General features: G+C 46.1%; 1 protein-coding gene across 1 annotated transcript; it reads right to left on the bottom strand.

The window, feature by feature from the left end:
- Positions 1–3780: 3780 nt before the first annotated feature.
- Positions 3781–26907, bottom strand: Rab27a (RAB27A, member RAS oncogene family). The gene is made up of 5 exons (XM_036193014.1): positions 26738–26907; positions 24299–24384; positions 22393–22496; positions 17083–17206; positions 3781–5424 (listed from the first exon to the last, which is right to left on the bottom strand). Exons 1-5 carry the CDS (start codon positions 26888–26890, stop codon positions 5226–5228), a joined length of 666 nt encoding a protein of 221 aa, XP_036048907.1. The 5' UTR covers positions 26891–26907; the 3' UTR covers positions 3781–5225.
- Between the last annotated feature and the right edge of the window lie 136 nt (positions 26908–27043).

Raw genomic sequence — 27043 nt, 5'->3', positions numbered from 1 at the left:
TTAATTAAACATAATTGCTTCTTCAAAATTCCATGCTGTGGGACTAGAGAGATGGCTCAGCTGACCCAAAGGACCCAGGTTCAATCCCTCATACCCACATGTTGGTTCACAATCATCTATGGCTCCAGTTCTCGGTGATCTACCTTCCTGGTCTCCCTAGACACCTAAGGCCTCCTTAGGCACACACGTAGTGCCCAGACATACATGCAGGCAAACACTCACATACATCAAATAAACCAATGATTATTTTTTAATTTCAGGCTTTGCCCTATTGTTCCCTAACTTCAAGCAATGCTTTGGAGAACTCTGAGCCTTTCTGATTTCAACTCTTGGGAATGCTCAGTTGTTTTGTTAAACATTTCACCGGGTTTCCTGCCTCCCAGACCTCCTTGAATTGCCTTCCTTCACTAACAGTCTTCCTTCTTTGCTCGGTGCTGTCTCCTTTCTGAAGACCCTAGAGGAGGCTCCGAGGACTTAGTTTGGTTTTACTCTGCTCTCACTGAAGGCAATATTTCAGAAGGCCTTTCTGGAGCCGCACAGTGTCATTTCATCAGGCCTCCTTTAGAGATCCACGAGGAGAAAGCACAGGCCTGCCTGGTCAGCTTCAGCATCTCAGAGGCGTTCTCTTTACATGGAGTGAGTTCTAAACCCATGGGAAAATGAAGAGGGGTTGAAGAACATTAGCTTGCTGCACCCTGGAAGCCAGCCCAGGGCACAGGGAAACAGAGGCAGTGGACTGAGGCTCTGAGGCGAGGGAAGACAAGAATTGACAGGTCCCAGCCTGCATCTCTCCCCCCTGCTACTGACAATTTATCCATCTACACAACCTGCCTCACCAAGGGCCAAATTAGCCCAGCATTCTAGGTCTTTCCATGCCCATTCCCTGCATCAGGTTGCCACCATCCATTTAAGAAGGGAACAAGGCGCCTCTTTTTTGTGCTTTTCTTTCTAGAATGACAATGGGCCCTAAGGAAGGTTCTGCCAGAACCTAGCCAACCTTGAGCACCTGCCCACATCTTTAACTGGCTCTGTAGCTGGAATCCTGCAGATCCACAAACCCTGAGCAGGCTTGAAGGGGAGACCCAATGGGTCCTGTGAGGCAGGCCATGGGCAGAAGTGGGTGCAGGCGCAGTACTGTACCTTGATGTTCCTGCTGCAAAAGTGTGACCTTGTTATCGTTTTTTGAGACAGTCTCATGTAATCCACCATCAGGCCGATGCTAACGTAGCTAAGGATGCCCTTGAACCTCTCCCGTGCTGGGATTACAGGTGTACGTTACCATACTTGGTTTATGCAATGCTGGAGCTCAAACCTCAAAGGGTGCACGGGAAATCAGCACTGAACCCACTGAGCCACATCCCCAGCTGTTGTTCTAGATAACTTTTCATATTGGCCAGAGTGGCCTCTAACTTGCTGTGTAGTTGAAGATGATTTTGCCTATTTGGTGGTGGCCCATGCCTTTGATCCCAGTACTCAGGAGGCAAGAGGCAGGTGGATTTCTGTGAATTTGAGGCCAGCCTGGGCCACAAAGTGAGTTCCAGGACAGGTTCCAAAGCTACACAGAGAAACCCTGTCTCAAAAAAACAAAAACAAAAACAAAACAAAAAAAAACAAAAAAAAAACTTTGTTTAACTCCTGATTCTCTTACCTCAACCTCCCAAGTGCTTGGGATTATAGACATGAACCACCATGCTTGGCTATCTCTATTTTTTTGTTTTTGTTTTTGTTTTTTTGAGACAGGGTTTCTCTGTATAGCTTTGGTGCTTTTCCTGGATCTCACTCTGTAGACCAGGCTGGCCTCGAACTCACAGAAATCCACCTGCCTCTGCCTCCCAAGTGCTGGGATTAAAGGCTTGCACCACGGCATCTATGCTATATTTTTAAAGATAAATTTCTACTTACTGTGAGTTGAATTGCTCTCTGTTTCCTGGAACCTAACCTTCCCCAACCCATGACCCTGATTTGATTTTGAGACTACCCTGACCCTTCCACACCCTCCCTGACCCTCTCTGACCCCTCCCTAATCACATGCTGACTGTTAGGAATTACGAACACCTGGGAAATCCCCAGCTGGCCTGGCCAGGGTATCCCAGTCTGCAGGGAACCACACTGGCATGCTGGGCAGATGCACATGGCAGTGGCCAGTAATTTGCAACCCAGCCGCTGTATCCACGTGGAGAGTTTATTACAATAGACAGAGGAAGAGAAAGATAGGAAAGAGAGAGACAGAGAGAAAGAGGGGGGGAAGGGCAGAGTTTTTCCTTAAAAAGAGGCTTTTTACATCAGAACACATCAGAACGTAGGGCGGACCCAAGGGGCGGGGTGGGGGGATTTCAAGGGGGCAGGTTAGAATATTAACAGTGACTATATATATATATTACTATATGTTTTTTAAATACTTTTTTTATTTCCTTATTGCTCCGTTGTCTCCCTTCTATAAATCTACTCATTTTTCCCCTGAGGGCCTGAGAGATGGATTGGGGCTGCTCTCTTTAATCTGACCTAGGAGGCAGTCACTGACCAGCTGTTGGTGCACCCCAATAAAAAAAAAAATCAAGCTTGCTTCAAACTGAAGTGGTGGTCTTATTCTTGCTGTTGGGATTAACAGGGGTTCTCTCCTTTCACTATGTGGGTCCCAGGACCAAACTCAGATCTGGCTTGGCAGCAAGTACCTTCACCCACTGAGGCATCTCAAAGGCCCTAAACTGGAGTCTCATGTTCCCATCTCAGCCTCCCTCTGGCTACGATTGCTGTATTTTAAAAACTGCACAAAGGAGTCACTGTTGTTTTAAAAATAATAAGCGACGCTGGTTACCGTGTGGAAGGGTCATGAGGCATGGGCCACAACAAAACCCAGTATCAGAGCTGGACACTGCACACACACGTGGTACACAGACATACATTCAGGCAAACATTCATACACATGAAAAAAAATGAATAAAATTGCCCCCCAAAACATTTCGAACTATGTTCCCAAGATGTTGTTTTGACCGGTCCCCTCAATGGGCATCTCATGGCCTCTGCATTACTGAATTTGGATATCTTTGGCTTACAGTTCGTAGTTTGAAATGTTGACAGAAACCTGATAGACTGCACCTCTTTTATTTATTTTATTATGGTTTAATTGGCACAAAGTTCACTGAAGAGCATTTGCTTTTTTATACAGATTTGCAATTAGAAAAATACATTGACAAAAATATGGTTATTTTATATCAAATTTAAACCATTTCCAAAGAGAATACAGGTTACTTTTTTCCACAGATCAAGGCAGTTTGGATGTGGTTATCTATCACACACTTTTAACCCTATGCCAGGTTTGGAGCCAACAAGACCTGAATCTAACTGTGGATCTACCTCCCGAAGGTGGCACTATGCAAACATTAACTTATTTTTATTTACAAAAGAGATATTTGTACGTCTGATATGTGATGAACCCCACAGAAGAATTAGAGCAATTTTGGAAGGCATTGCTGTGCATGCCCCGCCCACCTTGAAACATAGGATATGTTTCAGATACACAGGATCCAGTTGCAAAAGCCCTAAGGACAACCTTGATGTTTCAAAGCATCCCTCATTTCAGTGACAGAAAAAACTGAGTAGCCATGGCTAGTTTTTCTGGGGAGGGGCTCAAAGGACAATGGCAATACAGGATATTGAATTTCAAAAAGCCTTTGAAGGGCTGGGTGTGATGGCTCCACTTTTAATCCCAGAACTCTGGAGGCAGAGGCAGGCGGATCTCTATGAGTTTGAGGCCAGCCTGGTCTACAGAGGGAGCTCTAGGACAGCCAGGGCTACATAGTGAGACCCTGTCTCAAACAAACAACAATAAAGGCCACTTGAAAACTACTATGCAAACTACTTATTTTCCTTTATATTTCTCTTAGTAATTACAAGTATTACAAGTTCTGCCAAGCATTTACTGTTAAGAAAAAGCCAAAAACCCACAGTTTTTACTTTTTAAAATTATAATTGGTGATATTTTTTCCTTGGTGAAGTTCTTTGGAAATTCTGGCTTACTTTCTCTAAGCCACTTTAAAAGCCTTTTGCTGTGAATGAGATCCCTTGGGTCTGAAGAGTCTATGAAGAACATTTTAAACAACCCTCTTTGGGCATGAAGACAGACAGTGAGGCGATAGAACACAGCACATGATCTGGCAAGATAGGACGAGTACATGAATGCCCACCTTCCCAGTGAGAGAAAGCACAGGCTGCGCGACACCTGACTTAAACCAGCACACACAAGTGACTGACTAAATACAAACACCCATCTCCCTCCAGACGGCAAATAAACTTGTGGTTTAATTAAAGAGAGAGTCCTTCAGTTACACTAATGGGAGAGAAGATGAACAGGGAGGCAGCAATGGCAGACACCCAGCCCGATGGTAAAGTCAGACACTCAGAAGTCTACATAGGAATGGCAGCCCGAAGGTGCCAGACAAAACATAAATATGAAGAGAAGTAAGAGAAGTCTTTTCTCACCATGCATTCAGCAGAAGCCCCAGCTGTGCTCAGATGTGGGCCGAACCCACAGACCATTAATAAACACCTGGGTCTCCATGACCCTGAAGCCCAGAGCCAGAAAATCTGACTTCACTAGCTTTTACCTCTTCACCCACCCCTGCCCTACAAACCCTCCCCCACCACCAAACCCACAGTCAACCCAGCATAACCAGTCTATAGACATGGCTGCAATTTTAACGTAACGTCCAAGGGAAGGCCGACATTAAAGGTGATGCCGAAAGACACTGATCCAATGTGTACATATTAACATTCAAGTGTTGGTGAGTGATGTTCTAGAAGGTCAACTGTGGTATGGATTTTTAAATCTGGATTCTCAAGACCATGATAGCCTTTCATTGCTCAAAGATTCTAATGTCTTTAGGGGGACTCTAGTCAGACCCCAGGTCTCATTGGATGGCACAGGACAGTACCATCATCAGCACTTTACATAAAAGACGCAACCTTTCATGGCTGCAAACTCTTGAATACCTGAATGACCTGCCATGGTGAGCTTAGGCTTTCAAGGCACGTTTGGCTCTGTGAAATAGTTCTCCCAATTTGGATATAAAAAGCTGCAACAGCTTAGAAATGGATGCTGAGTTAACGTCCACTGGAGACAGGAGAAGCAGCTGGCGTTTGGTGTGGTGTCCTTCTTCATCTCGGCTTGCTGGCTGGATCTCTCTGGAACAGCTCACAGGCAGGGGCTGCGATGCTCACCTAGTGTCTCAACAGCCGCAGATCCCTTTCTCCTTCTCCTCACTCAGCTGATCTGCAGAGGTGTGGCCATTGGACCGCACCACGCCTTCTGGAATCCAGGACTTGTCCACACACCGCTCCATCCGCTTCATTATCAGGTCCAGGAGCATCTCAATGGCTTGGCTGATGTTCGTCCCGGTGGCAGCACTAGTTTCAAAATAGGGGATTCTGGAAGGACAGAAATGACTCAGTTGACAACGTGGAAGTGGGGGGGACAGGGACCTGTGTCCTTCCTCATTTTGTAGCCATTCGTGATTTAGAGAACAATTTTAGGATAAATATACACGGCAACAATATGAGTTCAGTAGGGAACCGAGAGGAGGCAATACCATCCCAGTTATAATTCAATGTGCCAAATTACCAGGAAAATGATTCTATTCCACTATGTGTCTCTCTCAAAACAGTTCCTTCATTATTTCATTTTTCAAAATGGTATCATTTACCAGCACCTAAAATAAACTCCAGTTTAAAGGACCGGCATCATTGTGACTGGCTTGAGCCGATCAGTCTGCATGGGCTGGGTTTGCATCTGTCTCTCTCAGACAGTAAGTCGTCCTGAGGCAGAGTGTATGTGTAAAGAAAACTGGACTTCTGTGAGGAAGGAAGGGGTAGGGTATGAATGTTGTCTAAGCAACCACTGATGTCTGCCCCAGAAAGTAGACCCAGTGTTTTTCTAAGAGAAGGCAGGGCCAGGCATCGTGGTGCACACCTGTAACCATAGCTTGCGGGGTAGAGGCAGGAGGAGCAGAAGTTCAAGAGCAGCCTCACCACACAGCAAATTTGAGGAAAGCCTGGGCTACATTAGACCCTGTCTCAAAACAAAACACCCAGAGGCTACAAGAGAAGGGGAGAAGCAGGAGGCTTCAATTCTAGCCCTTCAACTTCTCTAGTGTTGGGAGCACAAAGGTCCTTATGCCCACAGATCACTAGGGAACCCAGAAAGGTTAAGCATGCAGAGGTTTCTTTTCAACTGTTTCCAGCCAGAAGGCAGGGAGTGGATGTTGTTAATGACCTGGTGAACTTTGCTATGTAGAGCCAGACCTCACCCAAATGCCCCAGAATGTTTATCCTAGATTCTCCTTCCAAAGACCTTTATCTTAGCCGGGCTGGTGATGGCACAAGCCTTTAATCCCAGCACTGGGGAGGCAGAGCCAGGCATCCCAGCACTTGGGAGGCAGAGGCAAGTAGATCTCTGTGAATTTGAGGCCAGCCTGGTCTACAGAGTTCCAGGAAAGGTGCAAAGCTATACAGAGAAACCCTGTCTCAAAAAACAAACAAAAAAACCCATCTTTATCTTTATATCTCAGTCAATTTAGAACATGTCCTTGCCGGGTGGTGGTGGTGCATGCCTTTAATCCCAGCACTCGGGAGACAGAGGCAGGTGGATCTCTGTGAGTTCAAGGCCTGCCTGGTCTACAAAGGGAGTTCCAGGACAGGTGCAAAGCTAGACAGCTATGCTGTCTCGGAAAAACAAAACAAAACAACACATCCTTAGGGGAGATGTCATATGTGTGCTGTTGACCAAGTGACCAGCCAGACCTTCCCTCTAAGCCCTTAAGCTATACATGTAGTTTATCTCTAGAACCGATCCTGTTCAAAGAAATAACATGCACTCAGAGTTGAGTTGGATGTAATTATGCCTCCATGTGCATAATTGTATTACACCAGGAAACTTTTCCAAACTGTACTACAGTAAACCATCCTGTGTCAAACTGACTCCAGAAGCTGTATCCAGCCCATCTAACAAAGTGGAGCTGAACTGAATTTTCCTTCATACCTCACCCATTTCCCTGTGGGCTGTGATGCTGGCAACACACACACACACACACACACACACACACACACACACACACACACACACTGGTACTTCCTTGCCACTTCCCAGAGACGTTCATAAGCCTTAAGGGTCATTCAGCTGATAAATGACACACGTATAAGTGTGTTCTCCCCATATTCCCATATACGTCCTCATGTATCCTATAGCCCCTATTAGACTAGGAAATGTTCTCCTGGATCCACCATTGAGCAACCGCCATATAACCCTCTGGTTTTTTTAGATAGATTTAAACAGATAATAATTTATTTATCTTTATTTCATGTTCATTCGTGTTTTGCCTGCATGATGTCTGTGTGAAGGTGTCAGATCCCATGAAACTGGGAATTACAGACAGTTGTGAGCTGCCATGTGGGTGCTGGGAATTGAACCCAGGTCCTCTGGAAGAGCAGTCAGTGCTCTTAACCACTGAGCCATCTCTCCAGCCCTCTGAGACAGAATTTAACTAGGTAATAAATGGCTCTTGGGTTTTTCTATGTCATCTAGGCTAGCCTCAAATTCAATTCTTAGCTTCATCCTATGCAGTATTTGGATTGTAGAGGTGTACCACAACTCCTGGCTTAATATTTTATATATTTTTAAGGATTTATTGTTGTTATTATTATATTTTTTAATTATTATTATTTTTTTTTTGCCAGAGCTGAGGACCAGCCAGGGCCTGCAAGCGCTCTACCACTGAGCTAAATCTCCAACCCCATTTTTATTATTTTTAATTATGTGTGTATGTGTGTGTAGTGCGTGCACATGAGTGCAGGTACCCACACGGGCAAAAGAAGGTGTTGGATCCCCCAGGAGCTGGTGTGACAGACAGTTGGGAGCCATCAGACATGGATGCTAGAAACCAAACTCTGGTCCTGTAAGGGCAGTAGATGCTCTAAACCACTGAACCATCTCTCCAGCCCTGGATATTTTATACAATTGGAAAGGCAATAAAAAACAAATTACAGGGGCTGGAGAGATAGCTCAGAGGTTAAGAGCACTGGCTGGTTCAATTCCCAGCACCCACATGGCAGCTCACAACTGTCTGTAACTCCAGTCCAGTTCCAAGGGATCCAACACACTCATACAGGCAAACCAATGTACATGAAATAAAAATAAATCATTTAAAAAAATTTTTTTTTAAATTACAGCTGGGCAGTGGTGGCACACACCTTTGATCCCACTTGGGAGGCAGAGGCAGGTGAATCTCTGTGAGTTTGAGGCCAGCCTGGTCTACAGAGTGAGTTCCAGGAAAGGCGCAAAGCTACACAGAGAAACCCTGTCTCGAAAAAACAAAAACAAAAATTGGAAGAAAGTGAATATAAAAGGAAAGACTAGGAGCTGGAGAGATGTTCAGCACTTAGGAGCACAGGCTGGAGCTGGAGAGATGGCTCAGAGGTTAAAAGCACTGCTTGCTCTTCCAAAGGTCCTGAGTTCAATTCCCGGCAATCACATGGTGGCTCACAGCCATCTGTAATGAGATCTGGTGCCCTCTTCTGGCCTATAGGGATATGTACAGACAGAACACTGTATACATAGCAAATAAATAAATCTTTAAAAAAAAAAAAAAAAGCACACAAGCTGTTTGTGTAGAGAACCTGGACTCAGTTTCCAGCACCCACATGACAGCTCACAACTATATGCAACTGCAGTCCCAGGGGATCAGACACCTTCTGTGATCTTTTTTCCAGACACTGTATACATATGGTGTACAGGTATATATGCAGGAAAACCACTCACAGGCATACAAAATATAGATAAGTAGTGTTGTTTTGTTTTGTTGAGACAGGATCTCCCTATGTAGCCCTGGCTGTCCTGGAATTCCTTTGGCCAGGCTGGCCTTGAACTCAGAGACCTGCCTGCCTCTGCCTCCCAAGTGCTGGCATTAAAGGTGTGTGTGGGCTGGGCTGTGGTGGTGTGTAGCAGGCTTTCTTGGACCACTAGCCCCTAAACCATGACACAGAGAATTATTAATTATGAATGTTTGGCCTTAGCTTATGCTTGTTTCTAGCTAACCTTTTTTTTTTATTTTAACTCAAATTAACTCCTTTCTATTAATCCATGTGCTGCACCAAGGCTTGTTTACCTCAACTAAGTACCGTCCATTCTGCTTTCCTGCATGGCTGACTGGCTGGCTGGCTCCCCTTTTCTCTCTGCCTGCCAGGCCTGCCTATCCCTCCTCTGCCTAGCTATTGGCCACTCAGCTTTTTATTTGACCAATCACGTGCCTTAGGCAGGCAAGGTAAAACAGCAACACATCTTTACATAGTTAAACACATGCAGCATAAACAAAAGTAGCACATCTTTACATAGTTAAACTAATATTCTACCACAGTGGTGCACTCCTTTAATCCCAGCAGGGAGGCAGAAGCAGGAGGAGCTCTGAGTTCAAAACCTGCCTGGTCTACAGAGTGAGTTCCAGGACAGCCAGGGCTACACAGAGAAACCCTGTCTTGAAAAATCAAAATAACAATAAATGGAATTAAATAAATAAGGACTCTGGGTTGCAGAGCAAGCACTGTGCTCCCAGTACAGCTCTGGAGGCCCCTCCTTGTGTGTGAAGAGCAATGGTTCACGAGGTCGTGACACCAGGGTGATAAGACAACACACACACACTTAGCACAAACATCCAGGCAGGGAGTCTTCTCTTGAAACAACATTCTTGCTGCATGGGGTGGTGCATGCCTGCAATCCAGCATGCCAGAGGCACCATTTCTGCCCCTGCAAGAGCTGCTTGGGCTACAGAGTGAGTTCCAGGTGCCAGCCAGGAGTATGTATCTAGAAGAGCCTATCTCAGAAAGCCAGTGTGGTGTGGTGTGGTGTGGTGTGGTGTGGTGTGGTGTGGTGTGTGTGTGTGTGTGTGTGTGTGTGTGTGTGTGTGTATGTGTGTGTGTTTAAAACATTTTTTTAAAAAAGTTTAGCTGGGTGGTGGTGGCACATGCCTTTAATCTCAGCACTTGGGAGGTAGAAGCAGGAGGATCTCTGTGAGTTCAAGGCCAGCCTGGTCTAGAGAGGGAGTTCCAGGACAGGCTCCAAAGTTATACAGAGAAACTCTGGTGGGGGAGGGGGGGAGTTTATCTAGGCATCCATTCAAAAGGATCATTACTTTAACCACAGAAAACTGGTACTACCTTTTATGTCCACACGAGGGTACTACAGAACCACCACCCGGGGGAGCTCTCTTGCTAGAAGTATGAAAAATGGTTGGTTGAAATTGACATCCACCTACATACACACTGCCACTTGTTAGCTATTTGGAGTTCATAGAGAAAAAGACTAATTTTGATGTGCTTTTAAGAACAGATTCATTGAAGGACCACTGAACTCAATGTTGTACTTACATATCTATATTTGTATAAAATAATGATTATAAATGTTTGTATAAAAAGGTGAAGTGCAATTGTGAATTTAACAAGAAGTTGTAGATTTTCAAGACTATACACAAACTCCTTTGTAACAAATAACTATTTGTGCTTCTAAATAAAAAAGAATAGGTTCATCACAGCAGGGTGTGGTGGAGCACACTAATGCCAGCACTGGGGAGGTAGAGGCAGGTGGATCTGTGTGAGTTCCAGGCCAGCCTGGTCTAAAGTAGTGAGTTCCTAGCCAGTCAAGGCGGTTACACAGAGAAACCTGTCTCTAAAAATCACTCACACACAATTTATTTATTTATTTATTTATTTTGGTTTTTATTTGTTTGTTTTTTGTTTTTCAAGACAGGGTTTCTCTGTGTAGCTTTGCGCCTTTCCTGGATCTCGCTTGGTAGACCAGGCTGGCCTCTAACTCAAAGATCTGCCTGCCTCTGCCTCCCAAGTGCTGGAATTAAAGGCGTGCGCCACCACCGCCCGGCCCTATTTTGGTTTTTTTGAGACAAGGTTTCTCTGTGTAGCCCTGGCTGTCCTAGAACTCACTCTGCAGACCAGGCTGGCCTCGAACTCAGAGATCCACCTGCCTCTGCCTCCTGAGTGCTGGATGAAAGGTGTGCGCCGCCACCATCCAGCTGATTCATCAGTGTCGAATCAAGGTCTCATTTGAGATCTCCACCAGGATATCCACAGGGCAGAATCCTCACATAGCTGACTTCTTTTCTATATTTATTTATCAACAAAACTAGAAACTTAAAACCAAGTTGCCAAGGCTTAAGAGATGGCTCAGTCAACCAAGATGGCTGAGTGGTTAAGAGTGCCCACTGTACTTGCAGTGGACTCATGTTCAATCCCCAGCACCCATATCAGGTACTCACAACTGCCTGGAACTCCAGCTCCAAAGGATGAAATGCCTCTGACATCTGTGCCATACCTGATGGGTACCTGCGCGCACGCACACGCACACACACACACACACACACACACACACACACACACACACACATCTATATATCTATATCTATATCTATCTCTATATCTATCTATCTCTATATCTATCTATCTATATCTATATCTATCTATATCTATCTCTATCTATCTCTATCTATCTCTCTCTTTCTCTCTCTCTCTATATATATATCCTGGCATGTGCAAGGCCTTGGGTTCAGTCCCCAGCACTGCAGAAGTTGCCAGAATGACAGCAAGGATGCCTGGAGAGCTTTGTCAAATGTGTCTAGGTGTTTGACTTACATGTGGATACAGAATTCACAGCAAGTCCTGCCAGAGGCTGAGTGCTCATAGGAATGGGCTGTGTGATGATCATCTGAACCTGGAAGTCTGTGAAAAATGAAATCTGGATCCTCAGGAATTAACTACTGAGTCACAGTACATTCCAGGAATCAGTTTTGTGTTTGGTTGTAGCTTACTTATGTGGTTTTAAAGTATGCCCAATAATACATCATTAATTTCTTTCTTTCCAAATTTTTTTATGTGTATGAGTGTTTTGCTTATATGTATATGTATGTACTATATGTGTGCCGTGTGCCTGAGGGAGTCAGAAGAGGGCACTGGATCCCCCGGATCTAGAGTTATGGATGGTTGTAAGCCACCAAGTGGGTTCTGGGCATCAAACCCTGGTCCTCTGGAAGAGCAACAAGTGCTCTTCACCATGGAGCCATCCCTCCATCCCCCACTCATTTCTTTTTTCTTTTTTCTTTTTCTTTTTTTTTTTTAATGTGGAGCTGAGGATCGAACCGAGGGCCTTACGCTTGCTAGGCAAGCGCTCTACCACTGAGCTAAATCCCCAACCCCCCCACTCCTTTCTTTCTCAACTCAAGGATGTCAAGTTTATAAGAGAGCAAATGACCAATCAGAGGCCAAATGATTCAGACCACATGTAACCTCGTTCAATGTTGGTACAGAGCACTGCCAAATTCAGACCCCTGAAATCCAAAACATGGTCTGTGCTGATGTCTGGTATCTGCCATTGACGTTGTGAATAAAGGCTTTGTTTTGGTTTTTGAGACAGTTCCTCTGTCTGTTCCTGGTTGGTTGTCCTGGAACTCACTCTCTAGATCAGGCTGGCCTTGAACTCACAGAGATCAGCCTGCCTGAGTACTAGGATTAAAGGCCATATGCCACTGCCACCCAGTGTGAATAAAGATTTTCAACTGAGTGTTCATTGCAGAAACTTTGAGCACCTTCCCTTATCAGTAACCAGCAGGGGGACGGAGTCCTCATCTCAGATCTGTGGCCAGTTATGTGCACAGCACACAAGTGTGTACATTCGAGTGTCCTTTAATGCCACTCACAAGCTTCTTGGTTTCCTCCATTCTGAATAAAGCAGGCCAACTATCCTCTGACCTAAGGAGTGTGGGCTGTTTCCACCCTCTCTTCTCCTGGCATGTCCTTTATCCTCATCGATTCAAACCTCTTCTCATGGGGGGTGGGGCACAGCTTAGTGGTAGAGTGCTCGCCTAGCATGGGTGAGGACTTGGGTTCAATTCCTCATAGTACAAAACAATAAAACCCTCAACAAACAAACAAAAAGCTCTTCTAACTTTAACTCAGCTCGCCCATCTTTGTGGTGTCCTCCATGGCCAGTGCATGCTGGACACAGGGAAAGACAGTCCCCACATGCTCAGATCAACAGAAAACAACAAGGAGCTCTCTGATGCCAGGCAGACTGCAGAACCCTGAGACCCCGAAGGAAGCGACAAGGAAAGGGCTGCTGAAGCCCCAGAGTGAGGACAAGTTGACCCTTCCACTCAGCAGGTGCTTGAGAAACACTTGTCAAAAGACGCCTCTCACAGGCCTGCTTTCTCATTCACGTCTCCAAAGCGTGGATGATGACCACAGTCTATTGCTTCATGGCTGACTTCCTCCTGATCTCCTTGCAAAACAGCCTCCCTTTCAGCACTTCTGTCTGACTTGTGGTGGCCCCCCTGGTGTGTCCCCCCCCATAGTTTCCTTTCCACACTATTTGAGTGCCTCTCAACAGGGAGGGGGCATGCCAGAACTGCCTATGAGCTCTGCCAGCCTCCAGCTCAGAATCTTCCAAGTAGGTTGGTCATGACCACTGCATAGGAAAAAAATCACGTGGCGAGCTGTGAAAAGCACCTGTGCCCAGGTCCCCACATGTAGTATACCACTGGAGCTGGGCTGAGTATGTCCCAGAATTTGCTTTGGGGTTAGGGTGGACCACAGGAGAGGTCTGGGGGAAGTGAAGCAGGACCCTTTAGAGACTGTCATGCATAGGCACTTACCTGCTGAGTTATCTTGGCATAGCCTAGCAACCAGACCTGCACCTGTCCCTCCTCCCTTGTCTCTCCATAGCACCCTAGGCTCCTAAGTCAGGTGTGTGGTTAGCCCGGAGATGAAGGGCCTGGCCTGGGCAGAACGCCCACACCACTAAGGTCAGAGGCACCAGCTGAGAGGAGGAGGTTCAGGACACCGTTATGAACCCTAGCTGGTCCTCATTTCCTGTATCCATGCCGCACTTTGCATGCAGTTTTCCTTCCTGGCAGCCCATCCTGTGGACCACCCCAAGATTCCGCATCTGACACAAAGAGAAATTTCTAGCAACTAAAGAATAAGGTCAGATCCCTACAACAGATATGTACACTCAGGCTTGCGTGTTCGTGTGCAGGTGCACTTATTTGTACGTGCTAGGAGAGGCCAGAGGTTAACCTTGAGTGAGAATCCTCAGGCATCATCCACCTTCTTTTTATTTTGATACAAGGTTTCTCATTGGCCTGGAGTTTACTGGTTATATGTCAGGATGACGGGCAGCAAGGGGTTCACCTGTTTCTGCCTCCTAGCGCTGGGATTAAATGAGAGGGCTAACAGACCCCATTTGTTCTGTTTTGTAAGATCCAGGTCTCACTATGTAGCTCTGGCTTGCCTCAAACTCAAAGAGCTCTGCCTGTTTCTGCTTCCTGAGTACGAGGATTAAAGGCACACCACACCACACCAGGATTTAAACACGGGTTCTGGAGGTGAGCGGGGTATCAAACTCCTCAGGTCCTCGGGCTGGCATGGTAAGCACTTGTCAGCTGTGCCAACACCCCCCAGGCCAGGAGCTCTTCACAGACAAGCACCCGACGCAAACCTAACTGCTACAACTCCACATGGCCACGCCAGCAGAGTGAGGCCCACACTCCTGCAACTGTCAAAAGCTCCCAGGTGTCTCTGAGGGTTCAGCACCACCTACCCTGGCATGAGACCTTCCGCATCTCACTGCATCTCACTGCATCTCACTGCATCTCACTGCATCTCACTGCATCTCACTGCCAGAGTAAGCCAGCAGGGCTGGTGGGAATCCCCCAGGTGAAGTGGTAACTGCTGGAAGCTTAAAGTCATGCCCTGCCGCACCCTGGGTGTTTTCTCTTCTGTATCCTGTCACAGAATATTGTTTTAAGGTGTGTTACTTTTGCCACTGATGTGGAATATTTGGTTTTGTTTTTTTGTTTTGTTTTGTTTTGTTTTTTTCGAGACAGGGTTTCTCTGTGTACCTTTGCACCTTTCCTGGAACTCACTTTGTAGCCTAGGCTGGCCTCGAACTCACAGAGATCCGCCTGCCTCTGCCTCCCGAGTGCTGGGATTAAAGGCGTGCGCCACCACCGCCCGGCCAGAATATTTGTTTTAATGATGCAAAGATGTGTTGCAGTCTTTTACGTTGCATTTGTTTAACTCTGGGAAGCTGTGTTGCTTTGTTTTGTCTAAAACACCTGATGGCCTAAGAAAGAGCTGAACAGCCAATAGCAAGGCAGGAGAAAGGATAGATGGGGCTGGCAGAGAATGAATATATAGAAGGAGAAATCTGGGAGGAGGAGGAGGAGCAAGAAAAGGAGAGAGAGGACTCCAGGGCAGCCACCCTGCCTCACAGCAGCCATAGAGTGAAAAAAAGATACAGAGAAGTAAAAAAAGGAGAAAGCCCAGAGGCAAAGGGTAGATGGGATAATGTACGAAAAGCTGGCCAGCAACAAGCCAACGGTCATGCCCCGCCCCAGCCCATGTGTCTTCTCCCCAGCCTCCCTCTTTTCCTTTCCCAGAAATCCAACCCCTGACCACCTCACAAATCACTGCCTTCCCCCAGCTTCTAGTCTTTCGCCCTTCATTTTACCCCACCTGCAGCTCCCAGACTGACCTGGAAGAGTGGGACCCTTTTCTGTGCCTGGCTTCTTCCCACCCGGCCTACCTAACCTTCCATCCCCCCCCCCCCCCCCCCCCCCCCCCCCCCCGTGTCAGGCCCATCCCCCAACTCCATCAGACCATGGAAGAGCAAAGCAGAAGCCACACAGCCAGCGTTCCTTCCCTGGCTACCAGGACTATCGGGTTAGCACCCTACCTGTAAGACCCTAGGACCTGTGCTCTCTCGTCTCATCCCTTCTAAATCCCACCTCCTCACTGGGGATGGGGCTCTCCCTGGTCGAGCATCTGCCTAGCATGAATGGAGCTCTGGGTTCAGTCCCCAGCTCTGAATCAAACTAGGCATGGTGGATCAGATCTGTAATGTAAACACTTGGGATGTAGAGACAGGAGCTTCAGGAATTCAAGGTACACGTGAAGTTCAAGGCCAGTCTGGTCTACAAGAGACCGTGTCTCAAAAAAAAAAAAAAAAAAAATCTGCTTCCTGCCTGTTACTACTGAAGATTTGTTTATGTGTATGTGATAGTATGCACATGTGTGTGCATGAAAGTGTGCAAGCCAGAAAAGGGTGTCAGGTGTCCCTCTCTCCCTGTCTTTTAAGGCAGGGTCTCTCCCTGAACCTGAGATCCACATCTTCTCAACTAGGCTGGAAGCCAGCAACCCCCAGCAATCCTGTCTCTGCCTCCCTCAGAGGTGGGGTTCTAGGCATGCACCAGACACCCAGATTGTCACGTGGTGATGAGGTCCACACTTTGGTCCTCGTGATTGGAAGCAAGTGTTCTCAACTGCTGAGCACTCTCCATCCCTGCCTCCTACTTCAATAGTGAACAGCGTTAGGTCTACATCTGCATTCTCACAATTCAGGAGAGGGAAGGAAAATGAAGCAATAACTTCTCTGGAGAGTTCACCCTCTCCTTTCATGTGCAGGCCCTGTGGAGCCTCCATGAACCTACTCCACAAGCTGAAGGAGGAAAACTCTTTTCTGGCCTTCCATTCAAAGTTGGCGGAAACCAAAGGGCATCTTCACCTCCCCCAGTCAAAGCCAACGCCTGCTCTGTGATACCTAGTAAGGCCTTCTCAATTGCCAGGACTCTGCAACAGCATGTAACGTGGTTTTGAAATTTCCTTGTTGAACACAGAGGATTTCCTTATTCTAAGAGTCTTCTGTTAGCCAGCCTTTAATCCCAGTGCTCAGGAGTCAGAAGCAAGTTGACCTCTGAGTTCAAGGCCAGGCTGGTCTACAGAGTGAGTAGACCAGGACAACCAGGGCTATACAGAGAAACCCTGTCTCAAAAAAATAATTAGATAAATAAATAGAAATAAAGAAGATTCTTCTGTTTGCATGTTGGACAGAAGGCCTACCGTCAGTGTCTGCACTCAAGGATCCTTTCCTGCAAATTCCAAGAGATCCAAAAGGGGACCAAGACACCAGGGGACATCACAGGTTAATGTTTCTGTTCAAATGTTTCCTCCAGGTCCCACAGCAGGAATACTCACCCATACTTCTCTGCGAGTTCCCTGGCCGCCTCCTCTTTCACTGCCCTCTGGTCCTCCAGGTCACTCTTATTCCCACAGAGCACTATATCTGGGTTCTCACAGTACGCATGCATTTGTAGCTGGCCTGAGATACAGGAGAGTTTGTTATATGTCGTCATGATGTAAGCATGAGACCAATAGAAAACACGGGCAAAAGTGCTTCTGAAAACCACATATGCACATACAGAGGTAAAGAGCTGATAGACTATTTCAAAGCATCGATAATATAATCTTTAAAACTGAATAGATTATTATTCCTGTCCTTAACACACACATCAGAGAGATATGGAAGAATATAATAACCCTTAAAGTGTGTGTGTGTGTGTGTGTGTGTTTTACTAATCTTTTTTTTCTTCTTCTTCTTTTTTTTTTTTTTTGTTTTTTTGAGACAGGGTTTCTCTGTAGCTTTGTAGCCTGTCCTAGAACTCACTTGGTAGCCCAGGCTGGCCTCGAACTCACAGAGATCCGCCTGCCTCTGCCTCCCGAGTGCTGGGATTAAAGGCGTGCGCCACCGCCGCCCAGCTGTGCTTTCCTCATCTTAAACCCGTTTGTCACTTATTTATTTTCTCTCAACAGTAGTAATATTTGTAAAGAATTGTCTTTTTGTTTTTTGAGACATCCTGTATCCCTCAAGGCTGGCCTCCAGCTCACTGCATAGCCAAGAATGCACTTAATGCCCTTTCTGCTCCCATCTCCCGAGGGCCAGAATCACAGGTAGGTAGTACAGGACAGTTTATAGGGTACTGGAGATAGTAACCAGGGCTTCATGTGTGCTAAACACCTACCAATTGAGCTGGATTTCCAGCTCTAAGAAATATCTTTCTAAAATTGAAATAGTTACATCTGAAATGCTTTTCATACTTCTGTGTCCTCCAAGGCAGGACCAGTCTATTTAAAACAATTAAGAAGCTGGGTGTGATGAAGCTGAAGCAAGAGATTCCGGGAGTTCAGAGATAGCCTGGGCTACACAGTGAGACCTTGTCTTACACAAACAGTAACTATGGTGGGCTGGAGAGATAGCTCAGCGGTTAAGAGCACTGGCTGCTCTTCCAGAGGTCCTGAGTTCAATTCCCAGCAATCACAGGGTGGCTCAAAACTATCTGTAATGAGATCCGGTGCCCTCTACTGGCCTGCAGGGATATGTGCAGGCAGAACATGGTATCCATAATAAATAAATCTTAAAAAACAAAAAAACAACAAAAAAAAACCAGGCGGATCTCTATGAGTTTGAGGCCAGCCTGGGCTACAGAGTGAGTTCCAGAAAAGGCTCCAAAGCTGCACAGAGAAACCCTGTCTGGAAAAAATAAAAACAAAAAAACACAACAACAACATCAACAAACCGTAACTATGGTTGATTGTTAGGGTTCTGCCCTCACTCCACTTCAGGGTCTTGTGTCTTACATCATCAGTGTGCAATGGTGACTACCTGCGTGCCTTAAAAGCTGGACACAGACCCCACCCTCTCTCTCTGCTCTGCTCCCATCTTTCTCTCCCTCCTCAGCAGGCCTGGTCCTCTCCCCCTCCCCTCCTAACAAAGCTCTGAAAACTAGCCCTGGGTTCTGTTGTGACTGTGACCTCTCCTCGTGGTAACCAGGCCGTGCGCGACAACCAGCACTGTTCATCATTCTTTCGTTGATGACTTAAGAAGACAGAGTAAATAGTAAAATGACTAAGGGTTAGGGATTTAGCTCAGTGGTAGAGCGCTTCCCTAGCAAGCCCAAGGCCCTGGGTTCGATCCTCAGCTCAAAAAAAAAAAAAAAAAAAAAAAAAGCTAGGGCTGGAGAGGTGGCTCAGAGGTTAAGAGCACTGGCTGCTCTTCCTGAGTTCAATTTCAGCAACCACATGGTGGCTCACAACCATCTGTAATGAGATCTGGCGCCCTCTTCTGGCCTGCAGGGATACATGCAGGCAGAATACTGTATACATAATAAATAAATTTTAAAAAAATCTAAAAAAAAAAAAAAAAAGCTAGGGGTGGTGGTGGTGGCACACCTGTAATCCCAGCACTCAGGAGGCAGAGGCAGGCGGATCTCTGTGAGTTCAAGGCCAGCCTGGTCTACAGAGCTAGTCCAGGACAGGCTCCAAAGCTACAGAGAAACCCTGTCTAGAAAAACCAAAAAAAAAAAAAAAAAAAGTAAACTGTCACCAAGACCAAGGGAAAGAAGGGTGCAATAGTCATACTCTATAACTTTTATATTCTTTCATCTAAAATCCTTTAGCTAGGCTTAATTATGAAAAGGAAGAGAGGGGCTGGAGAGAGGGCTCGGTGGTTAAGAGCACATGTTGCTCTTCCCGAAGACCTGGGTTCTGTTCCCACCACCACTCACTTCAGGTGGCTCACCACCGTGAGCTACACTGGCTTCCCGGGGCACCTGCACTCACATGCACCTACCCACAGAGACACAGGGTTTAAAAAGCCATAGGAATGAAATCTTTAAAAAAAAGAAAGAAAAAGAGCTCCAGGGTGCTAAGCAGCTCCATCTTCCAAAGAAGGAAAATAAAACCCAACCTCTCTCTCCTCACACTCCAGAACAAAACTGGAGCAGCTGAACTTCCACAATCAGTGGCCTCGGAGAGCATGACCCAGTGTGTGCTTTCTCACTATCAGCCAGGAGTGTTGACACTCCAGTTCCTCCTCACAAAGTCAGGTCATACATATCTTATCAAGAGAAGGTGAAGGGGGAGGAAGTTTCCCCCAGCATTAACACAGGCCTGAATTTCAGGATATTGTCTTTTGCCTTCAGGGGATAACTTAGGTCATAAGACCTGCCCAGGCAAGATCAAACTGGACCCTGTTTCCTGCAAAAACCAGGCTTCCTCTGCCCTTAGGTTGTTAGTGTGCAGTTCCCACACTCTTTAATGCCCAGACACAACTTCCTTCAAGATTGGCTCCATTGTCTCCCCTACTGGTCTCCTCTGTGCTCTCTTAGCACCTTCAGTGTCCATTCCCATGGTTACGAGCATCTCCTAGAGTTGAAGCATGACTCTGATGTCCTGTTGCTGGCTGTGCCCAACACCCCCCCCCATTCCCCTCCCCAGTAGTTATCTGACCACCTTAGCTTCCTTATCTATGAATGATCCCAACAGTACTTACTTCCCAGGGTGAAGGAGGAGATTAATTAATTCACTGACTCTCTGAGATGACTCAGCATCTCCTGAGAATTTTCTGGAAATGCAAATTCTAGGTCCTATCCAACATCTACTGACCAGGAACTCATATGTGGGGGGACCACCCTCCCAGAGACTCAGACACATACACACACTCAGTTAATAAACCAAAGCACTTCTAAGACTGTAAGTAACAGGTCATAGTCTGTCGGTGAGTCTCTGAGGTGTCACTGTTCTTCCCCCCCCCCCCCCCCCCCGGGAGGATTTTCTAGACAGAGCTTTTTTTCTAGACAGGGTTTCTCTATGTAGCCCTGGCTGTCCTGGAACGACTCTGTAGAACTCACAGAGATCCTCCAGTGTCTGCTTCCCAAGTGCTGGGATTAAAGCCATTTGCTACCATGCCCAGCTGAGGTTATTGTTTTCATAACCTCTAAATGTTTGTATGAAAATTATGAAGTAATGGGTAATTAAGTAAATTAACCAGTTATGTGAAATTTTTCTCTAAAGAAGGGCATACCTAAATACCTGAAACCTGAGGTGAGATATGGTAAAGACTGGATATGTGTTAAAACAATAAAATAATAGCAGTCATTAATCAGAGAGGAAATATTCCAGCTAAGATGATAATAGAAAATTTCATGGAAGTTATTTCTTTACGTTTTTTGTTTGTTTGTTTGTTTGTTTGTTTGTTGGTTTTTCGAGACAGGGTTTCTCTGTAGCTTTGGAGCCTGTCCTGGACTAGCTCTGTAGACCAGGCTGGCCTCGAACTCACAGAGATGCACCTGTCTCTGCCTCCCGAGTGCTGGGATTACAGGCGTGTGCCACCAACGCCTGGCTCTTTACCAGTTTCTAAACAATAAATATAACTTGGAGTCTGGAACAATGACTCAGTGGTTAAAAGCACTGGGTGCTTTTCCAGAGGACCCAGGTTCTAGTCCAGCATCCACATGGTGGCTCACAACTGTCTGTAATTCCAGTCCCAGGGGATCTGGCACCCTCTTCTGGCCTCTACAAACACTGCACACACATGCAAATAGAATACACATATAAAATTAAAATGTAAATAAGTAAAACAACTCTGACCTGTCAGAAAGACAGAAAAATAGAGGGCTTTACAACACAGTGAAAGTAAAAGGTTAAAAATGAAGTGGGAAATGCGTGAGTTTGGAGGCTTAGACTACCTAGAAGCTCTGTTAGGAGTCATTGTTAGAATTCCCAGCCACGGGCTGGAGAGATGGCTCAGAGGTTAAGAGCACTGGCTGTTCTTCCAGAGGTCCTGAGTTCAATTCCCAGCAACCACATGGTGGCTCACAACCATCTGTAATGAGATCTGGCGCCCTCTTCTGGCCTGCAGGAATACATGCAGACAGAACATTGTATATACATAATAAATAAATTTAAAAAAAAAAAAGAATTCCTAGCCACTCCCTCAGCTACATGACCACACATGCACTGTCCAGTAGCAGGCAAGATGCTGCTTTGTCATCCTTGGTCCTTAGTCCTACATAATCCATGTGCTCCGTGATCATGTAATCCATGCGCATGCATGGTGTAGCTATGTAAGCCCATATGCGCATGTGCAGGGTGCAGGAGGGGGGTACCTATAAAAGTGAGTTCCACCTATTCCTTCCCTCTCTTTCTGGAAGATCACTCCAAAGGCCTATGCACACCCCCTCTCTATTCCCTTAATACACTCTTACAGTGGGTTTTGTTGTGCCTCATGGCTTTTCTCGGACAGTAAACAGCACCACTTAATAACTAACAATCATCCTGGCTCTAGACATGGCCTGCTCAGTCCTTTAACTTCAGGAAGACAGACGGTGACCCAATTCCGATCATGTGGGCCCAGAGGACTTAGCTCTCTGTTCAGGCTCCTACACAGGGCTGGCTCACCTCTAGGCACTTCTCACCACGCCCTGAGAGGACATGGAAGGATTCCCAGCAGAGATAAGGTAGCTCCAGGGGAGCAAAGGAGAGAAGCAGGGAATGTCGGTCATCTGTGGCCCTAAGATGAAGAGTTTACTCTTTGCAGCCTTGACCCTGAGCTATTTTCAGAAAAAGACATAACATGGCGTCCAGTCCACTCGGGGCAGTGCAGAGCAGGGCCTGGAGCAGAACAAGGCCTCGGGAGCAGAGCAGGGCCTGGGAAACAGCAAAACTTACTTATCCAGTTTCGAACATTGAGGAAACTTTGCTCATTGGTCAGGTCGAACAGTAGCAGGAAACCCATAGCATCCCTGAAGAACGCCGTAGTCAAACTACGGAACCTAGGGCACAAACACAGACAGTCACTGAGTCATGGCCCCACTCCTGAAATGTAAAGCCACCAGTGACACCCTCTGCCTTCTACAAAGATCCATCAATAATTCCCACGATGCTTACCTAAACAGGTGTTTACCACTCCCATGACTTCAACGTGAACAGATGTGCTACTGAACACTGAGCCCCATGGCCTGGAGAACTGCCTTGTAACCTTAGTCTCAGCCAGGAAAACACTGGACAACCGTGAGTTCGCGGGGCCAACGGTGCTAGCCACGTGTGTTTTCCTCCTGGGGAGATTTCATGACACTGGAGGCAATCCTTGGTCTCACTTTCAGGCTGAGTAGAAGTGTCTTCTCTCTGACAACCTTTCATTAACTCTAAAATGGGGACTGTGTTGAGGTGGACTCAGCTCTTCCCTGCCATTCTCTACCTCTGACGGCTTTACCTGCTGTCTCTTTCCTCTTCCGGCTTCCTATCATTTTGCTTAAACGTGCAGTCTCTAATCTAACTGACAGGCAGGCTCCACAGAAGGATGTGGTATACATCAGGAATAGTAGGTTTTTCCACGACTACTTTATTCAACATTCTTACAAAAAGTCTCTATTGTTTACAGACACAAACCAGAACAGCTACAGGTGGCCGGATAGGATATCTAGAATTTGCCCTCCAGGTGATACGGAGGGTGGGATATAAGAAATAAGATTGGCCGGGCGGTGGTGGCGCATGCCTTCAATTCCAGCACTCGGGAGGCAGAGCCAGGCGGATCTCTGTGAGTTCGAGGCCAGCCTGGGCTACCAAGTGAGTTCCAGGAAAGGTACAAAGCTACACAGAGAAACCCTGTCTTGAAAAACCAAAAAAAAAAAAGAAAGATAGAAAGAAAGAAAGAAAGAAAGAAAAGAAATAAGATTGGCCACAGATGGCAATTATTGAAACTGGGTAAAATGACATAGATTCAACTGAATCTCTTCACTCTTGTATACCCTTGGGGATTTCTATGGTTTTGTTTTTTTTTCCCAAACCTTTAAAGAGGGCTGGGGAGACAGCTCAGTAGTTAAAGTGGGTCTTATACAAGCTTGAGATTCAGAGTTTGGATCCCCAGATCTCATAGAAATGTCAGGTGGGCACAGCAGACCACCCGTAACTCCCGCACACAGAAGGCAGAGGCAGGCGCTCGAAACAAACTGCAGACGGCTGTGTCTTCAAGCACTGGGTTCAGGTGAGCAATCCCGCCTCAATGAATAGGTAGAGAGCAACCAAAGAAGAGTCCTGATGTCAGCCTTGGGCCCCCACATCACACATGCCTGCATACCACAGGAGCGTGCGTGCGTACACACACACACACACACACACACACACACACACACACACACACACACACGAAAAAAATTCCTTCAAGGAGACAGAGAAATCACAGGCTGTAGCTGACTGAAAGCAGCCTTGCACCAAGATGTGTCACATGATTTATTTTAGTTAAGTAACCTGTGACCAGATTAATTCGTTCCAACCAGGTGTTTCACCAGGCTTCAGTATCAGATAAGAACAAGCAAGCAGCCTTAGCACTCCCTTACAGGTGAGCAAGCAGCAAAAGGCATGGGAGAGAGCCTAAAAAAGGACGAGTCCCAAATAAGAAGGTTTCATTTCAAGGAGATTCACATCTCCTTTGATCTCACAGAAAATATGCCAGTCACTGTCACCTCAGGCTGACAACAGACTGGTCTGGCAGATCCTCTTACCAGGTACCGATGAGCCAATTGGCTGCCCTTGCCCTGCCCAGGGCGGTGTGGAGAGATCACTGAGGAGGACTTACCTCTCCTGGCCCGCCGTGTCCCATAGCTGCAGGTGGATTCTCTGGCCTCGGCCCACAGCTCCATCCGGTCCATTAGCTCTGTACACCTAAGACATCAAAGCAAAGATAAACCAGCGCAGACTCCCAGATGGGTGGGCTCTTCCTGACTTTCTGTTCAACACCAAACCCCAAGGCATCTACACTTCTCAAGGAAACTGAGTCCCTGGTAGGTTTGTACTTCCTTGCAAGAACTGCCCCTGGACAGTGGTACCTCCTCCTAAGACATCTACCTAGCTGGGGTTGGAGCTCAGCTGGGAGAGTCTTTGCCAGCGTCCATGAAGCTCCAGGTTCTGTTCCCAGCACCACAAAACCAGGCCTGGCTGCACACCGCAGCAATCCCAGCACTTGGGAGAGGAGAGACAAAAGGATTAAAAAGGTCATCCTCAGCTGTATATCCAACTGAGTTTGAGGCCAGACAAGAATTTATGAGTCCCTGTCTCCAAAAAAATAAAAATGGTAAAAATTTAAAAACAAATAGGGTTTTTGGTTTTGGGTTTTTTTTCTGGGGGGGGGGGGGTTGAGACAGGGTTTCTCTGTGTAGCTTTGCGCCTTTCCTGGAACTCACTTGGTAGACCAAGCTGGCCTCAAACTCACAGAGATCCGCCTGGCTCTGCCTCCTGAGTGCTGAGATTAAAGGCGTGTGCCACCACCGTCCAGCAACAAATAGTTTTATATTAAATTTTTTCAAGGCAGGCTGTGTAGTCCTGGCTATCCTGGAACTCGCGCTATAGACCTGGCTGGCCTCATACTCAGAGATCTACCTGCCTCTGCCTCCCCAGTGCTGGGATTAAAGATGTGTGTGACCACTGCCCCAGCTGAAATTTTTTATAAAAATTAAAATATATGTGTATTATATTAGAGATATTTTATGAAATATGTAAATAATACAATGATTTATGCCAAAGTAGCAGTCAATTTGCTTTCTTCCAGTGTCCCCTCAAACACTCATTTCAAGAAACATTGATTTTCTGTGGGCTTCCCTTACCTCATCTTTAGAAAGTGCTCTTAAAATAATTTTATGGGCATGGTGGTGCACTTGGGAAGCAGAGGCAGGCTGATCTCTGTGAGTTCGAGGCCAGCCTGGTCTACAAAGCGAGTTCCAGGACAGCTAGGGCTGTTACACAGAGAAATCTGTCTCAAAAAGCAAACAAAATGATTTTCTAGAGACCAGTGAGATGGCTCAGCAGGTAGAGGTGCTTGCCACCCAGCCTGGCAGCCTGATTTCAGTCACTAGGCTCCACACAGTAAAGACAAGCAACTCCCACAAGTTGTCCTCTGATTCCCACACATGAACCGCGGCATGTGTGCACACACATACACAGTAAATATTAAATACCTATACAAACTAATGGCTTTATAAAGAGCCGCTTCTGTCCCAGAATTCAGGAGACAGAGACAGGCAAATCATTGTGAGCTCCAGACCAACCAAGGATAAATGGCAGGTTCCAGGCTAGGCTTGGCTACACAGTAGGAAGACCCTGTTGAGGGAGGGGGGAAGGGAGAGAGGGAGAGGGAGGACATACACTCATAGGGATACACACAGACACATGACTAAAATTAGGTGGTTTTTTTAAAATAACTTATTTATTTTTATTTTATGTGCGAAGTGTTTGGCCTGCATATATGCCTGTGTGAGGGCGTCAGATCCCCTGGAACTGGAGTTATGGATGATTGTGAACTGCTATGTGGATGCTGGGAATTGAACCCAGGTCCTCTGGAAGAGCAGTCATTGATCTTAACCACTGAGCCATCTCTCCAGCTCCAAATTAAGTATTTTTTTAAAGGAAAAAAGTAATATGCACTTTAATTGTAGCCAAAGGATTTTCTATGAAGTGTCCTAAAGGTTCCCAGTTACTTTCCATGGACTGAGCACAACATCCTTTTTATTTATTTATTTATTTATTTATTTATTTATTTATTTATTTATTTAGATTTATTTATTTATTATGTACACAGAAGAGGGCACCAGATCTCATTACAGATGGTTGTGAGCCACCATGTGGTTGCTGGGAATTGAACTCAGGACCTCTGGAAGAGCAGTCAGTGCTCTTAACCTCTGAGCCATCTCTCCAGCACTTTTATTTATTTATTTATTCATTCATTCATTCATTTTTTTAAATTTATTTTTATTATTTATTTATCTACCTATTTATTTATTTATTTACTTATTTATTTACTTATTTGCTTTCTTTATAGCCCTTGCTGCTCTTGAACTCCCAGAGACCTGCTTACCTCCCAAGTGCTGGGATTAAGGTGTGCACCACCACACACAGCCACCCTTTCCTCTGTCTTCTAACTTTAGGTCCCAGCCTTTGGTTTCTTGAGTCCTACAAAGCAAACTAAATAGGCCTATTCATGTGCTGACTCGGATTAGACTCCTAGGAAGCATGTAGGACTTACCACTCTCTTTTCCCTGAAATCAATGCCCACTGTGGTGATGAATTTGGAGTTGAATTTCCCATCCGTATACTGGTAAAGGACGCTGGTCTTCCCCACTCCAGAGTCTCCCAAGGCCAAAAACTTGATGAGGTAATCATAATCCCCATCCGACATGATGAAGGACTCGGTGCTTCACCTGTAAGACACAAAGAAACGGAGTTACAACATCCAACAGAAATACCAGAATTAGGGCTGGTGGGACGGCTCTGTGGATGACGTACTCGCCACACAAGGCTGATGACTTGTGCACACACACACAAACACACA

The sequence above is a fragment of the Onychomys torridus genome, chromosome 7 (genome assembly GCF_903995425.1).
Source record: "Onychomys torridus chromosome 7, mOncTor1.1, whole genome shotgun sequence".
Taxonomy (NCBI): Eukaryota; Metazoa; Chordata; class Mammalia; order Rodentia; family Cricetidae; genus Onychomys; species Onychomys torridus.
The sequence above is the reverse complement of the archived record's forward strand: the minus strand, read 5'-3'. Positions and strand labels throughout refer to the sequence as shown.